General features: G+C 36.8%; 3 protein-coding genes across 6 annotated transcripts; 1 reads left to right on the top strand and 2 right to left on the bottom strand.

The window, feature by feature from the left end:
* Positions 1-1,403: 1,403 nt before the first annotated feature.
* Positions 1,404-5,572, bottom strand: fuz (fuzzy planar cell polarity protein). Its single transcript, XM_051914431.1, has 3 exons — positions 5,356-5,572; positions 4,251-5,299; positions 1,404-3,081 (listed from the first exon to the last, which is right to left on the bottom strand). The coding sequence occupies exon 3, from the start codon at positions 3,012-3,014 to the stop codon at positions 1,734-1,736; it is 1,281 nt and encodes a 426-aa protein (XP_051770391.1). The 5' UTR covers positions 3,015-3,081; positions 4,251-5,299; positions 5,356-5,572; the 3' UTR covers positions 1,404-1,733.
* Positions 5,573-5,836: 264 nt separating this feature from the next.
* Positions 5,837-9,037, bottom strand: zgc:92744 (uncharacterized protein LOC436846 homolog). Its single transcript, XM_051914613.1, has 3 exons — positions 8,822-9,037; positions 8,513-8,588; positions 5,837-6,203 (listed from the first exon to the last, which is right to left on the bottom strand). The coding sequence occupies exons 1-3, from the start codon at positions 8,900-8,902 to the stop codon at positions 6,163-6,165; spliced, it is 198 nt and encodes a 65-aa protein (XP_051770573.1). The 5' UTR covers positions 8,903-9,037; the 3' UTR covers positions 5,837-6,162.
* selenot1a (selenoprotein T, 1a) lies at positions 9,031-13,720 on the top strand. 4 transcript variants are annotated; one of them, XM_051914554.1, is made up of 8 exons: positions 9,031-9,093; positions 9,451-9,545; positions 10,237-10,314; positions 10,823-10,933; positions 11,167-11,293; positions 11,715-11,802; positions 12,284-12,450; positions 13,215-13,720. In XM_051914554.1, the coding sequence occupies exons 3-7, from the start codon at positions 10,268-10,270 to the stop codon at positions 12,406-12,408; spliced, it is 498 nt and encodes a 165-aa protein (XP_051770514.1). In that variant the 5' UTR covers positions 9,031-9,093; positions 9,451-9,545; positions 10,237-10,267; the 3' UTR covers positions 12,409-12,450; positions 13,215-13,720. The 4 variants fall into 4 exon arrangements, with proteins under 4 accessions (XP_051770514.1, XP_051770525.1, XP_051770532.1 ...); XM_051914565.1 differs by lacking the exon at positions 9,451-9,545 and having other exon boundaries at positions 9,075-9,093; XM_051914572.1 differs by lacking the exon at positions 9,031-9,093 and having other exon boundaries at positions 9,323-9,545.
* Positions 13,721-15,207: the final 1,487 nt, after the last annotated feature.

Below are 15,207 nucleotides of genomic sequence, written 5' to 3'. Positions count from 1 at the left end.
TTCATGTTCAGTAACAATAACAAATCAAAGGTAGAATTTGGTATCACAGTGTGAATGTTTTACATAAACAGTCATACAGTACAGTCAGTAAGTGCTTGTGTGTCCATATTTTGATTCACAGAATCTCATTTGTTTAAATCCTGTAATTTTACTGTTATTCTGGCTCCTAAGGAAGTATGCAGTAAGAACACAAAATGGGACTGGCAACACTTAAAATAAGGTTCAATTAGTTAACATTAATGCAAACTACATTAAACATAAACACTCTTTTAATCTACTACAAATCTGCTATTGTTCATTTCAGTATCTACTACTATATTTTGAACATCTTAAAAAAAGTTTAAAGTATAAATGAATGTAAGTTTATTGTACTTTATTGTGAACAAACATTAACAATTAACAACACTTTTATTAGTAGATGCAAAACTTAACATTCTAACATTATAATGATCATTACATTAAAGGTATTAATAAATGGTGCACAATTGCTGCTCATGTTTAGTTTGATGATGTCTAATGCTAACAAATTGACCCCTGTTGTAAAGTGTTACCAAAAAAATCTCCTTTTGATTAATATGCAACCAGGCACAAGCTTAAAGGGATAGTTCACAGAAAAAAGTTTACTCACCCATATGTTTCTCCAAACCCGTAAGACTTTCATTCAACTTCGGAACACAAATGAGGATATATTAAATAAAATCCGAGCGTCCATAGACAGCTAAGCAACTCCCACTTTGATGCATGAAAATGTTCATAAAGAGATCAGAAAACTAGATCATATGAATTGAACACATTTTCTGAAGAGACTCGATTGCTTTATATGCTAAACAGATTAAATTTAGGCTTTTATTCACATATAAACATTCATCATCACACACATTAGTTATGGTAAACGAAAGCTCAAGCATGCTCGCTAGACATGTGAGAACCAATGAGGTTCATTCTCATGTGTCACGCAGCACATTTGAGCTTCAGCAAGAACCAATGAGGTTTGTTCTCACGCGTCAAGCAGGTACTGTTTATGTTCTCTGATCAATGTTTATATGTGAATAAAAGCCTAAATGTACATTTTTCAACATATGAAACGATCGTGTCTCCTCAGAAAATTTGGACTGAACCGCTCAATTCATATGGATTAGTTTTACAATCTCTTTATGAACATTTGAAAGCATCAAAGTGTCAGTTGCGTAGCTGTCTATGGAGGAACAGAAATCTCTCAGATTTTATTAAAAAATAATCTTCATCTTGTGTTCTGAAGATGAACGAAAGTCTTATGGGTTTGGAACAACATGAGGGTGAGTAAATGATGACAGAATTTTAATTTTTGGGTGAACTATCCCTTTTACTTAATGGTTAAAGGGTTAGTTCACCCAAAAATTAAAATTCTGTTATCATTTACTCACCCTCATGTTGTTCCAAACCCGTATATATTTCTTTCTTCTGGGAAACACAAAAGAAGATATTTGGTAAAATGTCTTGGTGAGTTTTTCCATACAAAAAAAGTTTGGATAAAAAAAACAAAAAAACAGCTGAAACATTTTTCAAAATGTCTTCTTTAGCATTTTTCAGAAGAAACAAAGTAAAACAGGTTATGCAACAATGTAGGTGAGAAAATAATGACATAACTTTCACTTTTTGATGAATTATCCCTTTAATGCCTGAACGGTTCATGTTTACAAATCCAGTAGGTCTGGTACCTGGTTCAGTATTCCATACAGGAGCAAATCGATGTCCTAAAAACCAGTTGCAGCAGTAATCGCAGAGAGAGTCTGTGTAGCCACCGTACGCAAGGCAAATGTTGGCACAGAGAGATCCATGAGGAGGAAGAGCTGGTGTTGGGGACTCTGCAGGCCATAACACTTACACTCATCAGTCACAAGGTAGCACTGCACAGGGACGTGGGTAAATCCCTGAGAAAAATCCTCCGAGGTAGGTGAGGCTGGTGAGACTGATGTCTCCTGCGAGGTAAAATATCGGGTCATGGCAAATGTGTAAAAAAGGCGAAGGAGCTCCAAGCGCCTTTCTGATGAAAGAAGAGGCACAGCCTCCACAGGAGCACCACCACGAACCCTAGGGCAGACGGTGACCGCACGTCGAGATTCACGGTTGATGAGCAAAAGAGCCTGGACGTCCCAGCGAAGACTCACAGACGGAGGAAGAGTGGAACGGTCGGCCTGCTCCATGCAGATGCGTAGATTCTCCACCAAAGTAGACCAAAAACGACTCACAAGCTCATTCTCCGCCTTGTACAGAGAGGGTTTGGGGCCACAAAGGATGCACACGTGAACCCCAGGAAGCAGTTGGAAACTGAGCAAGCGAATGGCGACGGTGGGACTGCCTTGGGGCAGGAAGACCGGGTAGTCACATGACGATGCACTAGAAAGTGAGTGCACCAGGATTGAGAGCACAACAACTTCCTGGGAAGTCAGTCGAGACCACCATTTCTCCGTGGCCTGTGCCACACGTCCGTGCACTAGCAGGCAGCCAAATTCGCTTTCCGCCGCTTGGGCGAAGGAGTCTAGAGCTTCCTGAAGCAAGCCGGAGTTGGAGGGAAGCAAGCAGTCAGCACATTGTGTCAGATCTCCCATAAAGCCCTGATCGTCACTGACGCGCTCCAAGAGCATGTCGATCAGGCGGTAGCAAGAGCGCAACTCTCGTTTTAACCGCTCCACGTTGCGTATGTTTGCCAGCTCGTCCTGTCCCAGGACCATGACCATGCAGTTCCACACGTTCTCCAGCAGGCGGCGCAACTGCAGCTCACTGATGGCGGAGCCCCCGCTGCCACTCACCGCAATCAGCATCAGGCTCTCCTGAAAGACCCCCCAAACCACACGGCTGCCTCGATCTGTCTCACAGCTCGATAACTGAGCCCCGTGGCCGGTACCAAACATATGGACACCGTTTAGGGAGCCGATGATGGAAAAGGGAAGCTGCTTGGTGGAGCCTCGTGAGAACAGAGGGACCCCACTGGAGGCTGTGAGGCACAGCAGCTGGAGGGTCTCTGCTTGAAGCATAGTGAGTTCAGACTGGGCTGGAGAGTGTCTCTAAACATCAATCAGTGATGAAGACATCGTATAATGCCTATAGATGCACAAAGACAAGAAATAAACACATGAGAACTTTATTATCGAACATTCGAACACCTGTACTGAACACCTGTCTAGGGTAAGATGGGGGAATATGCAAGAACAATGTGCGTTGCCGTTTACTTTTAAATTGTAACATATTTGAATATAGGTTTAGCATATGCAGGGTCATTACATATCAGCCAATGTGTTATTAAGGGAACTAAACAGAAACATTTGTTATTTTAGTTATTTATCCCACTAACTTCGGCAAGAAACCCCCCTGGGTAAACTTCTGCAGAATGTATAAATCACTTGATCTGATATCATTTTATATTCTAATATTTACTGTAGCCTATATCTATTAAAGTGTCATTAATGTAAAATACTGAATCAACTACTGTATTTAAAATTGTGTTTTTACAATTAGTTGAATAATTGAATAACCAATGATAACATGATATCAGTAAAAGAGGTTCATCTGAAAGCAAAATTTATATATATATATATATATATATATATATATATATATGGCTTATATGTTTTAATGAAAAGCAAAAGGTGTCTGAAATGTTCATCTAATTTATGGAATTATTAATTTAATTCATCTTACCCCAAGGGTCTAATATTATCTTTTCACTTCAAAATTAAAACATTTTTTTACTCCAAAATCTACAGTCGTGTGTCCAGAAATTCTTCATTAACAAGTACACACAAAAACATAATGCAATATTTTAAAAATTAGATAAATTAACTTGACCGACTAAATCTCACAGATGTTGATATCCAGATGCAATGACAAAATTGAGTTTGATGTGTGCTGAGATGAGATTTTGTGTCATGATACAGTGGGAAAAATATGATAATCTTGCCCCAGAGGGCATCTTTCCCCAACGTCCCCTACTAACAGGAAAATCTGGTCCTCATGCAAAACAGGTATGCAAGCGTGACATATCTGCGCCAAAATTACATTTTGCATGTTTGTTTTTTGTCAGTATAACGTAACGATGCAAACTTTGAACTAACGTTAACTGACCTGCTAATGCAAGCTGAAACATTCACAGACTGTTGTAATCAGCGTTAGTTCGCTTAAGTTTGACCAAAGATTTCTATACACGGAAATACGGAGCTAATAACTTGAGTTGGTAACTGTTAATAAGAAAATTAATTCATTATTTGTCTTGCCTGACTTCGTGTTGTCTCCACAGCAACACCTCTGACAACAGCGGTTCCGCTCTTCTTCGAAGCCAATGAAAGTAATAGAGAACTGACGGCTCTACACCGCCACCTTGCGGAGACTCAAGTAGCGTCTATAAAAACAAGTTCATACCATTCTGTTTAGAACTGCAAGTAAATGTTTATCTGTTTAATGTATCCTTAATATTTTATTTTATATTTTATTATACTTTATCAATCCTGAACAGTCTCGACACTCTTGATAAATAAAAACGGGTTAACACATTGAGGACTAATTTTCATAAAAAAAAAAAAAAAATCCTTATTACTATAATAATTCTATAGAAATAACTGCCTGGGTGCTTAATTTTAGAAGGGAGAGAAGATTTTTAACAGCACGATACTATGTAACAATTTTAATCAAAATAAGTTGGTCTTTCTGTACTAAACATTTTAAACGTTACTTATAAAATGTTACTTGCTAGAGTTGTTAGTACGGAGAATTCATTCCACACTGGCATTACGTAAGTACAACGTAACACACTCACAGCATTTCATCAGCAGCATGCTTAAATGATGCTACAGTAAAAATCAAAATGCCACTTATCTTTGTTTTTAACGAATGAAATGCTGAATTTACACCAGAATAAAGAACATTCACATCTTGTTATGTAATCAGCTCTGTATCGATTCCCATTGTGCAACACTTTACAATTGGCAAGTCAAAATGTTAAGCACTGGATATCTTTGAATGATGCTGTCTTTGGCATTGCTTATCCATCTAAACAAGCCAATATTATTCATCTAAACAGTGAAGAAATGACAATTAAAATGCAATCAATCACAGGCCTGGACCGATTTCCGTTTTACAGGTTTGACACCGCTGACATTTTCCTCAACCTCAGACTTTAGTCAGCAAATTTCTGGCGAGTAAATTGTTCCTCATTTTAAGCTAGTGTAAACAGCTCAGACAGTTTGTTTCATTCAACCTACTAGATTACACTTTTATGACACTTTACTGTTTTGTTGGCGTGTTAATTCAAACAAACTATGAATGCCTTTCAATCTCTTTGCTCTACCAGTCTTTTCATGGGTAAATGTAACCAATAAATACCTGCTTGCAGATTTAATGAGTAACATAACTGAAACAAATAACTGTTGATTAAACTGCGTACATTTTTGATAAAAACATTACAATACATTTTAGTAAAACGCATGTTTTTTTTATCTTTTAAGAGTTTATTTTAGTCCAGCTTTGTTCCTCTTCCTCCATTACGCTATCATGACACATGACTATAACATCATCTGTTCTGAGAAAAGCTGAATTTCTGCTAAGCCTCATTTTATTACGGTAAATTGTACCACAATAACAAGAATATGTGCCAGAGAACTACATTATTCAGGTTGAAGTTTCATATTCTGGAAGAAAGAAGGCAGCTATTAAATTAAGAAAACAGATAAAAGAAAAGTAATACAAGGTGTGATTTGTGATTTAGATGAGCTGACTGGCTTTTCATTCGTAATATTTCATCCTGTGCAAACTACAAAATGGTTAAGTGTTCTGGGGTCCAAAAACCAAACAATAACACATTAAATCATTTTTGCACAATTATTTCAGGAATGATCGAGAAGTCAGGCGTTACAAATCACATCACTCCTTGCGACATATCAAGATTTTTACATTACATCAAGGTAGATTGACAGAAGATAACATTACAATTGATAGGAATGCAATTTTATGGCTTTTTGATTTTTCTTCATTAAAAAGGCACCAGAGAGGAATGACAGGATTGTTGCACCTCACAGAAGAAGATAAATCAATAAAATCAACAAAAAGCCTTTTAGAAAAACTCCTTGGCAAAGTTGGGTGCAGTATGTGGAAGTGGCAAGGAGTGGATAGTTGAGACATCATTGGTCCTCTTTACATGCCCATTCGAATGCTCTGAATGATCTGGAATATTGCTGAGGAGAGAAAAAAAACAAAAAAACAATGACGCTCAGAGTGACATTCAGATTGGAAAAGATGAGGAGGAGGAAGAATATTGAAAACCTGAACTTGGTGAAGTCAAGGTTTATAACAACATAAAGGGGTATAATGGGCCATTGAGCTATTTATGTTCCTTCCAAAAATAAACAGATTTTCCCAAAGAGCGCCAACTCTAACAGAGTAAACCTATGCTTTCTGGGTCGAATCAGATTAAAAGATTGCAAAATCATCCACAGCACAAAAGTTAGGGCAGTCAAACAGAGAACAAGATGACCTGAAATCATTGGACAGAAATGTCATTCGTTCAATGCAAACAAGGCAACGGGGTACAGATCTTGCTAGAAGTGGAAGAAACCCAGGTCAGAGCAAATGCCACATTAAGTCCGGATAGAGCCGTTTATGACATTGTCAAAAACACTATATCATTTTAAAGGTTAGTTTACTAAGAAAATGGAAGTTCTGTCATCATTTACACACTCTTATGTCATTTCAAAACCATAAGACTTTACCTTCGGAACACAAATATATTTTTAATAAAATCTGAGAGATTTCTGTCCCTACGCAACTACCACTTTGACGTTTCAAAAAGTTCATAAAGAGATCGTAAACAAGTCCATATGCATTGAACGGTCCATTCCAAATTTTCCAAAGAGACATGATCACTCTATCTATATGATGAACATACTGAATTTAGGCTTTTATTTACATACATACATACAAACATTCATCATCGCACACTTCAGTTGTGGTAAACAGAAGCTCAAACATGCTTGCTTGACGTGTAAGAACCAATGAGGTTCATTCTCATGTGCCACACAGCACGTATGAGCTTCCGCAAGAACCAATGAGGTTTGTTTTTACTCATCAAGCAAGTTCAGTGATAAATGTTTATATGTGAATAAAAGCCTGTTCATGAATCCGTTCATCATATAAAGTGATTGTGTCTCTTCAGAAAATTTAAACTAAACCACTCGATACATATGGATTAGTTTTACAATTTCTTTATTAACTTTTTGAAGCATCAAAATAGTAGTTGTTTGAACGGTCAATGGAGGGACAGAAAGCTCTCAGATTGTATTAAATAATCTTCATCTTGTGTTCTGAAGATGAATGAAAGTCTTATGGGTTTGGAACGACATGAAGGTGAGTAAATGATGACAGAATTTTCATTTTTGAGTGAACTAACCTTTTAACCAACTGTATGTCTTAAAAAAATTTGGTGATCTGAGCCAGCTGGCAAGGAGATCCATTACTATTCCTGTGAGTACAAGAAACAGAAGTTGCAATAGTCTTTTCTTGCCTACTGGGACATATATCTAAGTGAAACGCCTTCTCAATAAAAAATTTAATGCAAGACATGACTTTGGCCCGGTCCCAAATGGCACCCTAAACCCTCACGGTCTTCCCCTGAGTCTGCACTTTCATGACGTAATGCCGCTTTGACTGCCGGGTAAAGTCTTCTGTGTAGCTCGCAGACTTGCGGGCTCAACTGAAGTGCGCATCGAGGGCACATAGCGGCTGCAAAGGGGGGCGCTCGCGAGCACCCTTCTGAAACCTAAAATGATGAATGGGACATACGGTCTCGTGGACTTAATAGACACGCACACGCAGCAGCCATTGTAAGTCCACAAGACCGAAAGTGCATAGAAGTGTGCCATTTGGGATTCAGCCTTTGAATTCATTGGACGGTTGTGGTTTTCTATTGGTCGATCTCATGAGAGTGACAGGTTGCCCCACCCTCACGCTAGTAAACACGTCATCAAAGATGAGAGGTTTCAAGAGAGAGGGTAAGTTATTTGGATTAAAGATTATAAGGGCACATTAATTAAAAATAATAATAATAACAATAATGATGATGTGCATGGATAAATCATTATTATAAATATTGCAGTATTCCATAATTTTTTTTTTTTTTTTAATTCGATTTCATGGTGACTTTAAGCAGTTTTGTTGGCAATGTTCTTCAATGCTGTTTTGAGAGTAACAACACCTGCAAATCCACGTGTTGTACCCCGTGAAAAATGAACAGATAAAGTCATGCTATCAGTCCAGCCTTGTCCATGTAAATAGTGTGCATTATTATCTCGGCCTTCACTGCAGTGCAAGGTTTCAGTGTGCCAAAAAACTGAGTGGAGGTCAGCTTTGTCTACATATCTTGGACGCAATAAAAAGTGCAACACCAGCTCGTATAAAAACAAAATAGTATTCAAATTAACGTGTTTATCATTTGGTATACGATACAATAGATCACTTGTTAATCTTTAGTATTGGTATGTTCACTCACCTGAGCCGCAAACAACAAAGATGAAAAGTGCCAAGAGCCACGGTCCCACCGAAACTTTATCATCACTCACGTTTCTCTGTGTGAATTTACATTCAAATCAGTTTCAATCGTGCATTATTTAATTGTAGTAGTGCAGTGGGCTTTAGCGACAAAAGCATACTGCAATATAAGAACAATATTTCACTACAAAGAAAGATAAACCATAACTCATATCAATTTATTAAAATTACTCAGCCATGTTAACACATTACATTAATTTCATTTCACTTCTGCGGTTACACTATTGAACATCGTGAAGGGATGTCATACCGACGATTTGACGTTGCCTCTCTGGGTGATGTTTTTGCTGTGTTTCTCGTTGGCCATACGAATCCTCTGTTTGGCGACCATCGTTGCAAATACTGGTGTGTTGGAAAAGGGAGCTGGTCAGTCACAAATATGACGAACACAACACAAACTACTAGTGAGGATGAAGAGAAAACTACGTCGATTTTTGTCTACGTACTCAGAATATAAGTTCCGCCCACACCGGAAGTTTGCAAATGGACTGATGCTTGGACCCCGCCTTTTGAAAAAAGCTGGTAATAAACGTCAACGCTACATTTTCTAAATTTGTTTTTTAAAATTCGGTAACGACCTTACATAGTGTTGTCAAACGGCTTATATAAATAGTTCATATTAATGAAGACATTAGATTGGCATGTAAATCTTGGATTTTTGCACTGTCTGTGGTGTTAAAATTTGTTTTTGGTTTTTATTTGTTTGGTTTTTTTGTTGTTGTTTTTTTTACATTACATGCCAATTAATGGATATGAGTTTTAAAACAATGTCACACTATTTCTAGAAAAAACAACAACAACAAATGTGATGTTCAATTTGTGAACGAATTGTTCTTTTGAGTCGAATCTTTTTAATGAATGGATTGAACCGGTTTGCAGAAACAGCCTGAATTGGGCCTGTCCCAGTGGGCATTGGAACAGACCCACTCTTTCACGATTCGGACGTACCCTCGCAGTGAGCCGAGAACCGACGAGTGAGTTGATTTACTGTATGATTGATGAAATATGAATGTTTTAATTACTTTATATTATGTAAACTACCAGTCAAAAGTCTAGAATAATTAAGGTTAAATCGCAATAATCACAATATTACGTGCTTTTAATAATAATTAAGTGCTTTGGTGAGCATAAAAGACTTAATTTAAAAACATCTTAATTATTCCAAACGTTTGACCGTTAGTGTTGTTTGCAATTAACTAAACTGAGACATTTGAATTTACAACTAGATAAAAAAAAAAAAAAATCTTTTTGGATTCAGAAAGCCTATAAAAAATTTGTAAGTAGTTTTAAGTTAAATTTGAGTGCTAAATTTGAATTAGTTTAATAATAAAAAAAAAAATGAAGGTAGATTCTCAAGCCAACCAAAACGTTTGCCACGCCGAGATATCAGGTTCACGTCATGAGTAACGCAATTGCGTGATGACGTAAATTACTTTTTTTTAACCGGTGCTGGTTCGTTGAAACGAACTGTTCAAAAGAACCGACTCGTGGAAATGGGACGGACTTCCCGTCAGTCACGAACCAATCACAGCGTCGCTTCCAGGATAACCCGTATGAAATTCAGTAGTCCACTTCCTGCTTTCAGTTCAGTAACCGATAGTCGTGGGGGAAGATGCGTTGGTTGCCTCTTTCGGTTGTAATATTATGGGCCTGTTCTCTTTACAGTGCCTCTGCGGATAACAATGGCGTAAAGAAGATGAAGATGCAGTTTGCCACTGGTCCACTTCTCAAATTCCAGATTTGGTGAGTGAGGGTTTGGACACTTTTATCTCGGTCGGTCGGTCCCCGGAACAGGCCGTTCAGTGTACAATGACATTGAGTGTGTTGATACTGCTTGTGGTGATTAACATGGCAGAGAAACTGTTCTGTTACGGTATGCACAAACAAGTGTTAATTTGTCTCATATGGCACAAGCAGTCTCTCAAGCAACCTCAGCAGGATGGTATAATCTGCTAGTAATCCGGTGTTAAGTGGAGAGCTCTCATTTGAGGATTAGTCCATTAGCGAGTCTGTCTGTGTGCTTGCACTTTTGAACTGCTGCACGTTTAATAATGCAGCTTTTATTTATTTATAAAGCACATTTGATGCTGCTATAATATCTAGTATCCATTGCCAGGTCGTTTATCAATCTGAAATGCAAATCATTGCTTATATAGCTACAGTACAACAGTGCAGTTGTATTAAATGTCACTCTGTGGAAGTGAAGAAAAGGCTCTCTGAGGTGTTTCTTCATCTTGTTTGTTGACTGCAGTGTCTCCTGAGGATACAAGCGGGTGTTTGAGGAGTACACGCAGGTTTTGTACCAGCGGTACCCAGACATCCGCATAGAAGGAGAGAACTACCTTCCACTGCCTATCTACAGGTAATGTTTTACACATCACTGCTCATTGTTACATAGTCACGTTTACATTCCTACTAGCCCCGTGGCCTGGAATGCGTATGTAAATAAAACAATAGCAATTTTTTTTTTTTCATTTATTTTAATTTTATTAATATATAATATTAATTTATAATATATATATATATATATATATATATATGTGTGTGTGTAACTATTTATATAGTGTCCTTTTTTTCTTTTTTTCTTTCCTCCAGGCACATTGCTTCCTTTATGTCTATGTTTAAGCTGTTTTTAATTGGAGTGATCATTCTAGGCAAAGATCCATTTGCCCTGTTTGGTATGCAGGCTCCAGGCATCTGGGTTTGGAGTCAGGAGAATAAGGCAAGACCTTTTGTTGAGACATTTTCTTTTGGGGGTTTAAATCCTGGTCCTTAACTACAAGCTCTTTTAGTAGTAGGTAAGATTGAAGATCCAACATGGGTTCAAATACAGACTTTTTCCCCACGGACCTCATTAGTCTTTAACTTTGTCACCTCAGTGTTGTCTGCATTTATAGGAGAGAATGTAATACTCAAGAGACCAAAGAACAAGCTCTCATGTTAATGTTCATCTGACTTTTAATGTGCAATTCCTAAAATGTAGACAAAAAAGAACATATTAATCTTCAGCATTCAGCATGTTTTAATTAGAAAAATAAGTAATGTATAAACTATCCACAAAATATAGTATTTAAACATTAAATGTGTACAACCAAACTAGCTGCAGCAACGCTTATTTGATGGGATTTGTTTCTTTTTGTTAGATATATGCCTGTATGATGGTGTTCTTCTTCAGCAATATGATTGAAAATCAATGTATGTCTACGGGTGCTTTTGAAATCACACTCAATGGTAAGTGTTTATTATATTATTTAAATGTATAATAAAATATAATTGTTTACATAGTATTTGATGAAATATCTAGTATAATTGTAATTTTATTTGTATTATATATTAATTTACCTAACCCTATACATTAAGCTTTTGTTTGTAAAAAGGGATGATTGAATGATTAGATGGTTTAGAAATTCCCTGTTATGACCCCTTTCAGAACAACATAACTTGACCAATGACATTTTCACTTTTTAAGATAACCTACCCCTTTAAAAGGAATAGCGCATAAAATCATACTAAATCAGAAAGTATTGTTTATCAAATCTGAAGAATTAGAAGTGTTCACTGTCTATCATACAGGTTTGTTGGCATCTTTAGAGAGAGGCACTTTGGCTGTAACATAATTCAGTGGTTTAGTCTGGCGGAAGTGAAAAATGTCATGGTTGCACTATCACTATGGTAACACTTTTTTTTTTTTTTTTTTTTTTCTTCTGGTTAGATGTTCCAGTTTGGTCCAAGCTGGAGTCAGGCCACCTGCCTTCCATGCAGCAACTAGTTCAAATTCTGGAGAATGAGATGAAGATGAACGTGCACATGGACACACTTCCACACCATCGCTCGTAACCTTGCCTCTGATTCACTGAATGGAGCCTAGAACCCCTCCACGTATGTGTTACCATCATAACCTTACTAAATGAATTTCTATTATTTAAAATATTGTCTTTTGTTTTAAAAAATATCTATAATATACAAACTATCATTTAAAAGTTTGGGATCAGTAAGATTTTGAAAAGTCTTTTTATACTCAGTAAGGCTGCATTTATTTAAACAAACACAGTAAAAATAGTAATATTGTGAAATGTTACAATTTAAAATTACTGTTTTCTAATATATTTTAAAATATAGTTTATTCCAGTGATGTCAAAGCTGAATTTTCAGCATCATTATTCCAGTCATCAGTCACATGATCCTTCATAAATCTTTCTAATATGCTGATTTGCTGCTTAAGAAACATTTATTATTATTGTCGATAGAAGAAGAATACCTTTCTTTAGGTTTATTTAGTGAATAGAAAGATCTAAAGAATAGTATTTGTCTTTACTGTCATTTTGTATGAATTTAATACATCCTTGCTGAATAAAAGTATTTAAATGTACAGTTTTTAAATTTGTTTTTATAACTTCTTTAAAAAAACCTTACTGACATCAAACTTTTGAACGGTAGTGTAATAGCCAAGGTGCAAAATCTGAGCGTAGTTAAGCTAAAAATGTGTAGATGCTGAGTTTTGCCTTTGCACAGCAAAATATATTAATATACAATATGTTTTTATGAAACAGAAGTGTTAAAGCAGATGACTAGCAATAATGCTTTTTTCTCTTTATTCATCTTTCAGATTAATTAATTCTCTTTACTCACATACTCTCTTTTAGTTTTGTGGTGAAGCTCTCCTACGGTTGTGAGGTGACGTTTATGAAGGTTTGCGCTGAAAGTAGAGCCTCTGCTAGCGCACGCCCGATGTTCTGCGTTCTCCTCACCATGCCCCTCGGAGATGCACCACCTACAGACGCTGGTGCGGGATCCATGGCAACAACAGTGGCCATATAAATATGACTGCAGCCCATCTCTTGTGCAATAGCCATTTGTTTCTGGATATATGTTCACAAGAAATATGTAATAAATATTTTCTATTTGAGTTCAGTTTGCTCAGTCAACAGAATTTATGATTGCATATATTCCTTTCATTTGATCCTAATGTATGACTAAATCCTGGTCTTTATGTTTTATTTAATAAGTTGATATGAGAAGCTTCTAACTTATACAGCCAATCCCCATCATGATAATTTAACATTTAAGTAACATTAATTATATTTCTGAGCCCTGGTTTTTATATTGCTTTGTATAGCTTGAAATGGAAAATAAAATGTAATTAACAAAATGTTGTTATTCTTTATTGAAAATAATAGCCTAGAAAATATATATATTACATATATATACAGGTGCTGGTCATATAATTAGAATATCGTGAAAAAGTTCATTTTTTTATTGTAAATTATTTTAAAAAATGAAACTTTCATATATTCTAGATTCCCTACATGTAAAGTAAAACATTTCAAAAGTTTTTTTTTTTAAATTTGTTGATTAGAGCATACAGCTCATGAAAGTCCAAAATCCAGTATCTCAAAATATTAGAATATTTACATTTGAGTTTCATTAAATGACCATCCCTACAGTATAAATTCCAGGTATCTTTTGTTCTTTGAAACCACACTAATGGGGAAGACTGCTGACTTGGCAATGGTCCAGGAGACAATCATTGACACCCTCCACAAAGAGAGTAAGTCACAGAAGGTCATTACTGAATGGGGTGGCTGTTTACAGAGTGTATATCAAAGCATATTAAATGCAAAGTTGACTGGAAGGAAGAAATTGGGTAGGCAAAGGTGCACAAGCAACAGGGATGACCGCAAGCTTGAGAATACTGTCAAGTAAAGCCAATTCAAACACTTGGGAGAGCTTCACAATGAGTAGAATGAAGCCGGAGTCAGCGCATCAAGAGTCACCACACTCAGACATCTTCAGGAAAAGGACTACCAAGCCACTTCTGAACCAGAGACAACGTCAGAAGCATCTTACCTGGGCTAAGGAGAAAAAGAACTGGACAGTGAACAGTGGTCGAAAGTCCTCTTTTCAGATAAAAGTAAATTTTGCATTTCATGTTGAAATCATGGTCCCAGAGTATGAAGGAAGACTGGAGAGGCACAGAATCCAAGCTGCTTGAAGTCTAGTGTGAAGTTTCTGAAGTCAATAATGATTTGGGGGGGCCGTGACGTCTGCTGGTGTTGGTCCATTGTGTTTTATCAAGTGCAAAGTCAATGCAGCCATCTTCCAGGAGATTTTGGAGCACTTTATGCTTACATCTGCTGACAAGCTTTATGGAGATGCTGATTTCCTTTTCCAGCAGGACTTTAGCACCTGCCCACAGTGCAAAAACCACTTCCAAGTGGTTTGCTGAGCATGATATTACTGTGCTTTATTGGCCAGCCAACATGCCTGACCTGAATCTATGGGATATTTTCAAGAGAAAGATGAGAAACAGTCGATCCAACAATATACAGATGATCTGAAGGCTCAATAGTGCCTCAGCAGTGCCACAGGCTGATCACTTCCATGCCACACTTCACTGATGCTGTAATTTGTGCTAGGAGCAAGTCATTTGCTGTAATATGTCCTGCCGATCAAGTATTGAGTGCACAAAAGAACATACTTTAAAGAACTTGAACTTTTCTGTTTTGCAAATCCATTTTTTGATTGATCTTAGGAAATATTCTAATATTTTGAAATACTGGATTTTGGACTTTCATGAGCTGTACGCTCTAATCATCAAAATTAAAAAAAAAAAACTTTTGAAATGTTTTACTTTAC

This window comes from Ctenopharyngodon idella, chromosome 2, assembly GCF_019924925.1.
Source record: "Ctenopharyngodon idella isolate HZGC_01 chromosome 2, HZGC01, whole genome shotgun sequence".
NCBI lineage: Eukaryota > Metazoa > Chordata > Actinopteri > Cypriniformes > Xenocyprididae > Ctenopharyngodon > Ctenopharyngodon idella.
Note: the sequence above shows the minus strand (reverse complement) of the source record. Positions and strands in the feature narration are given on the sequence as shown.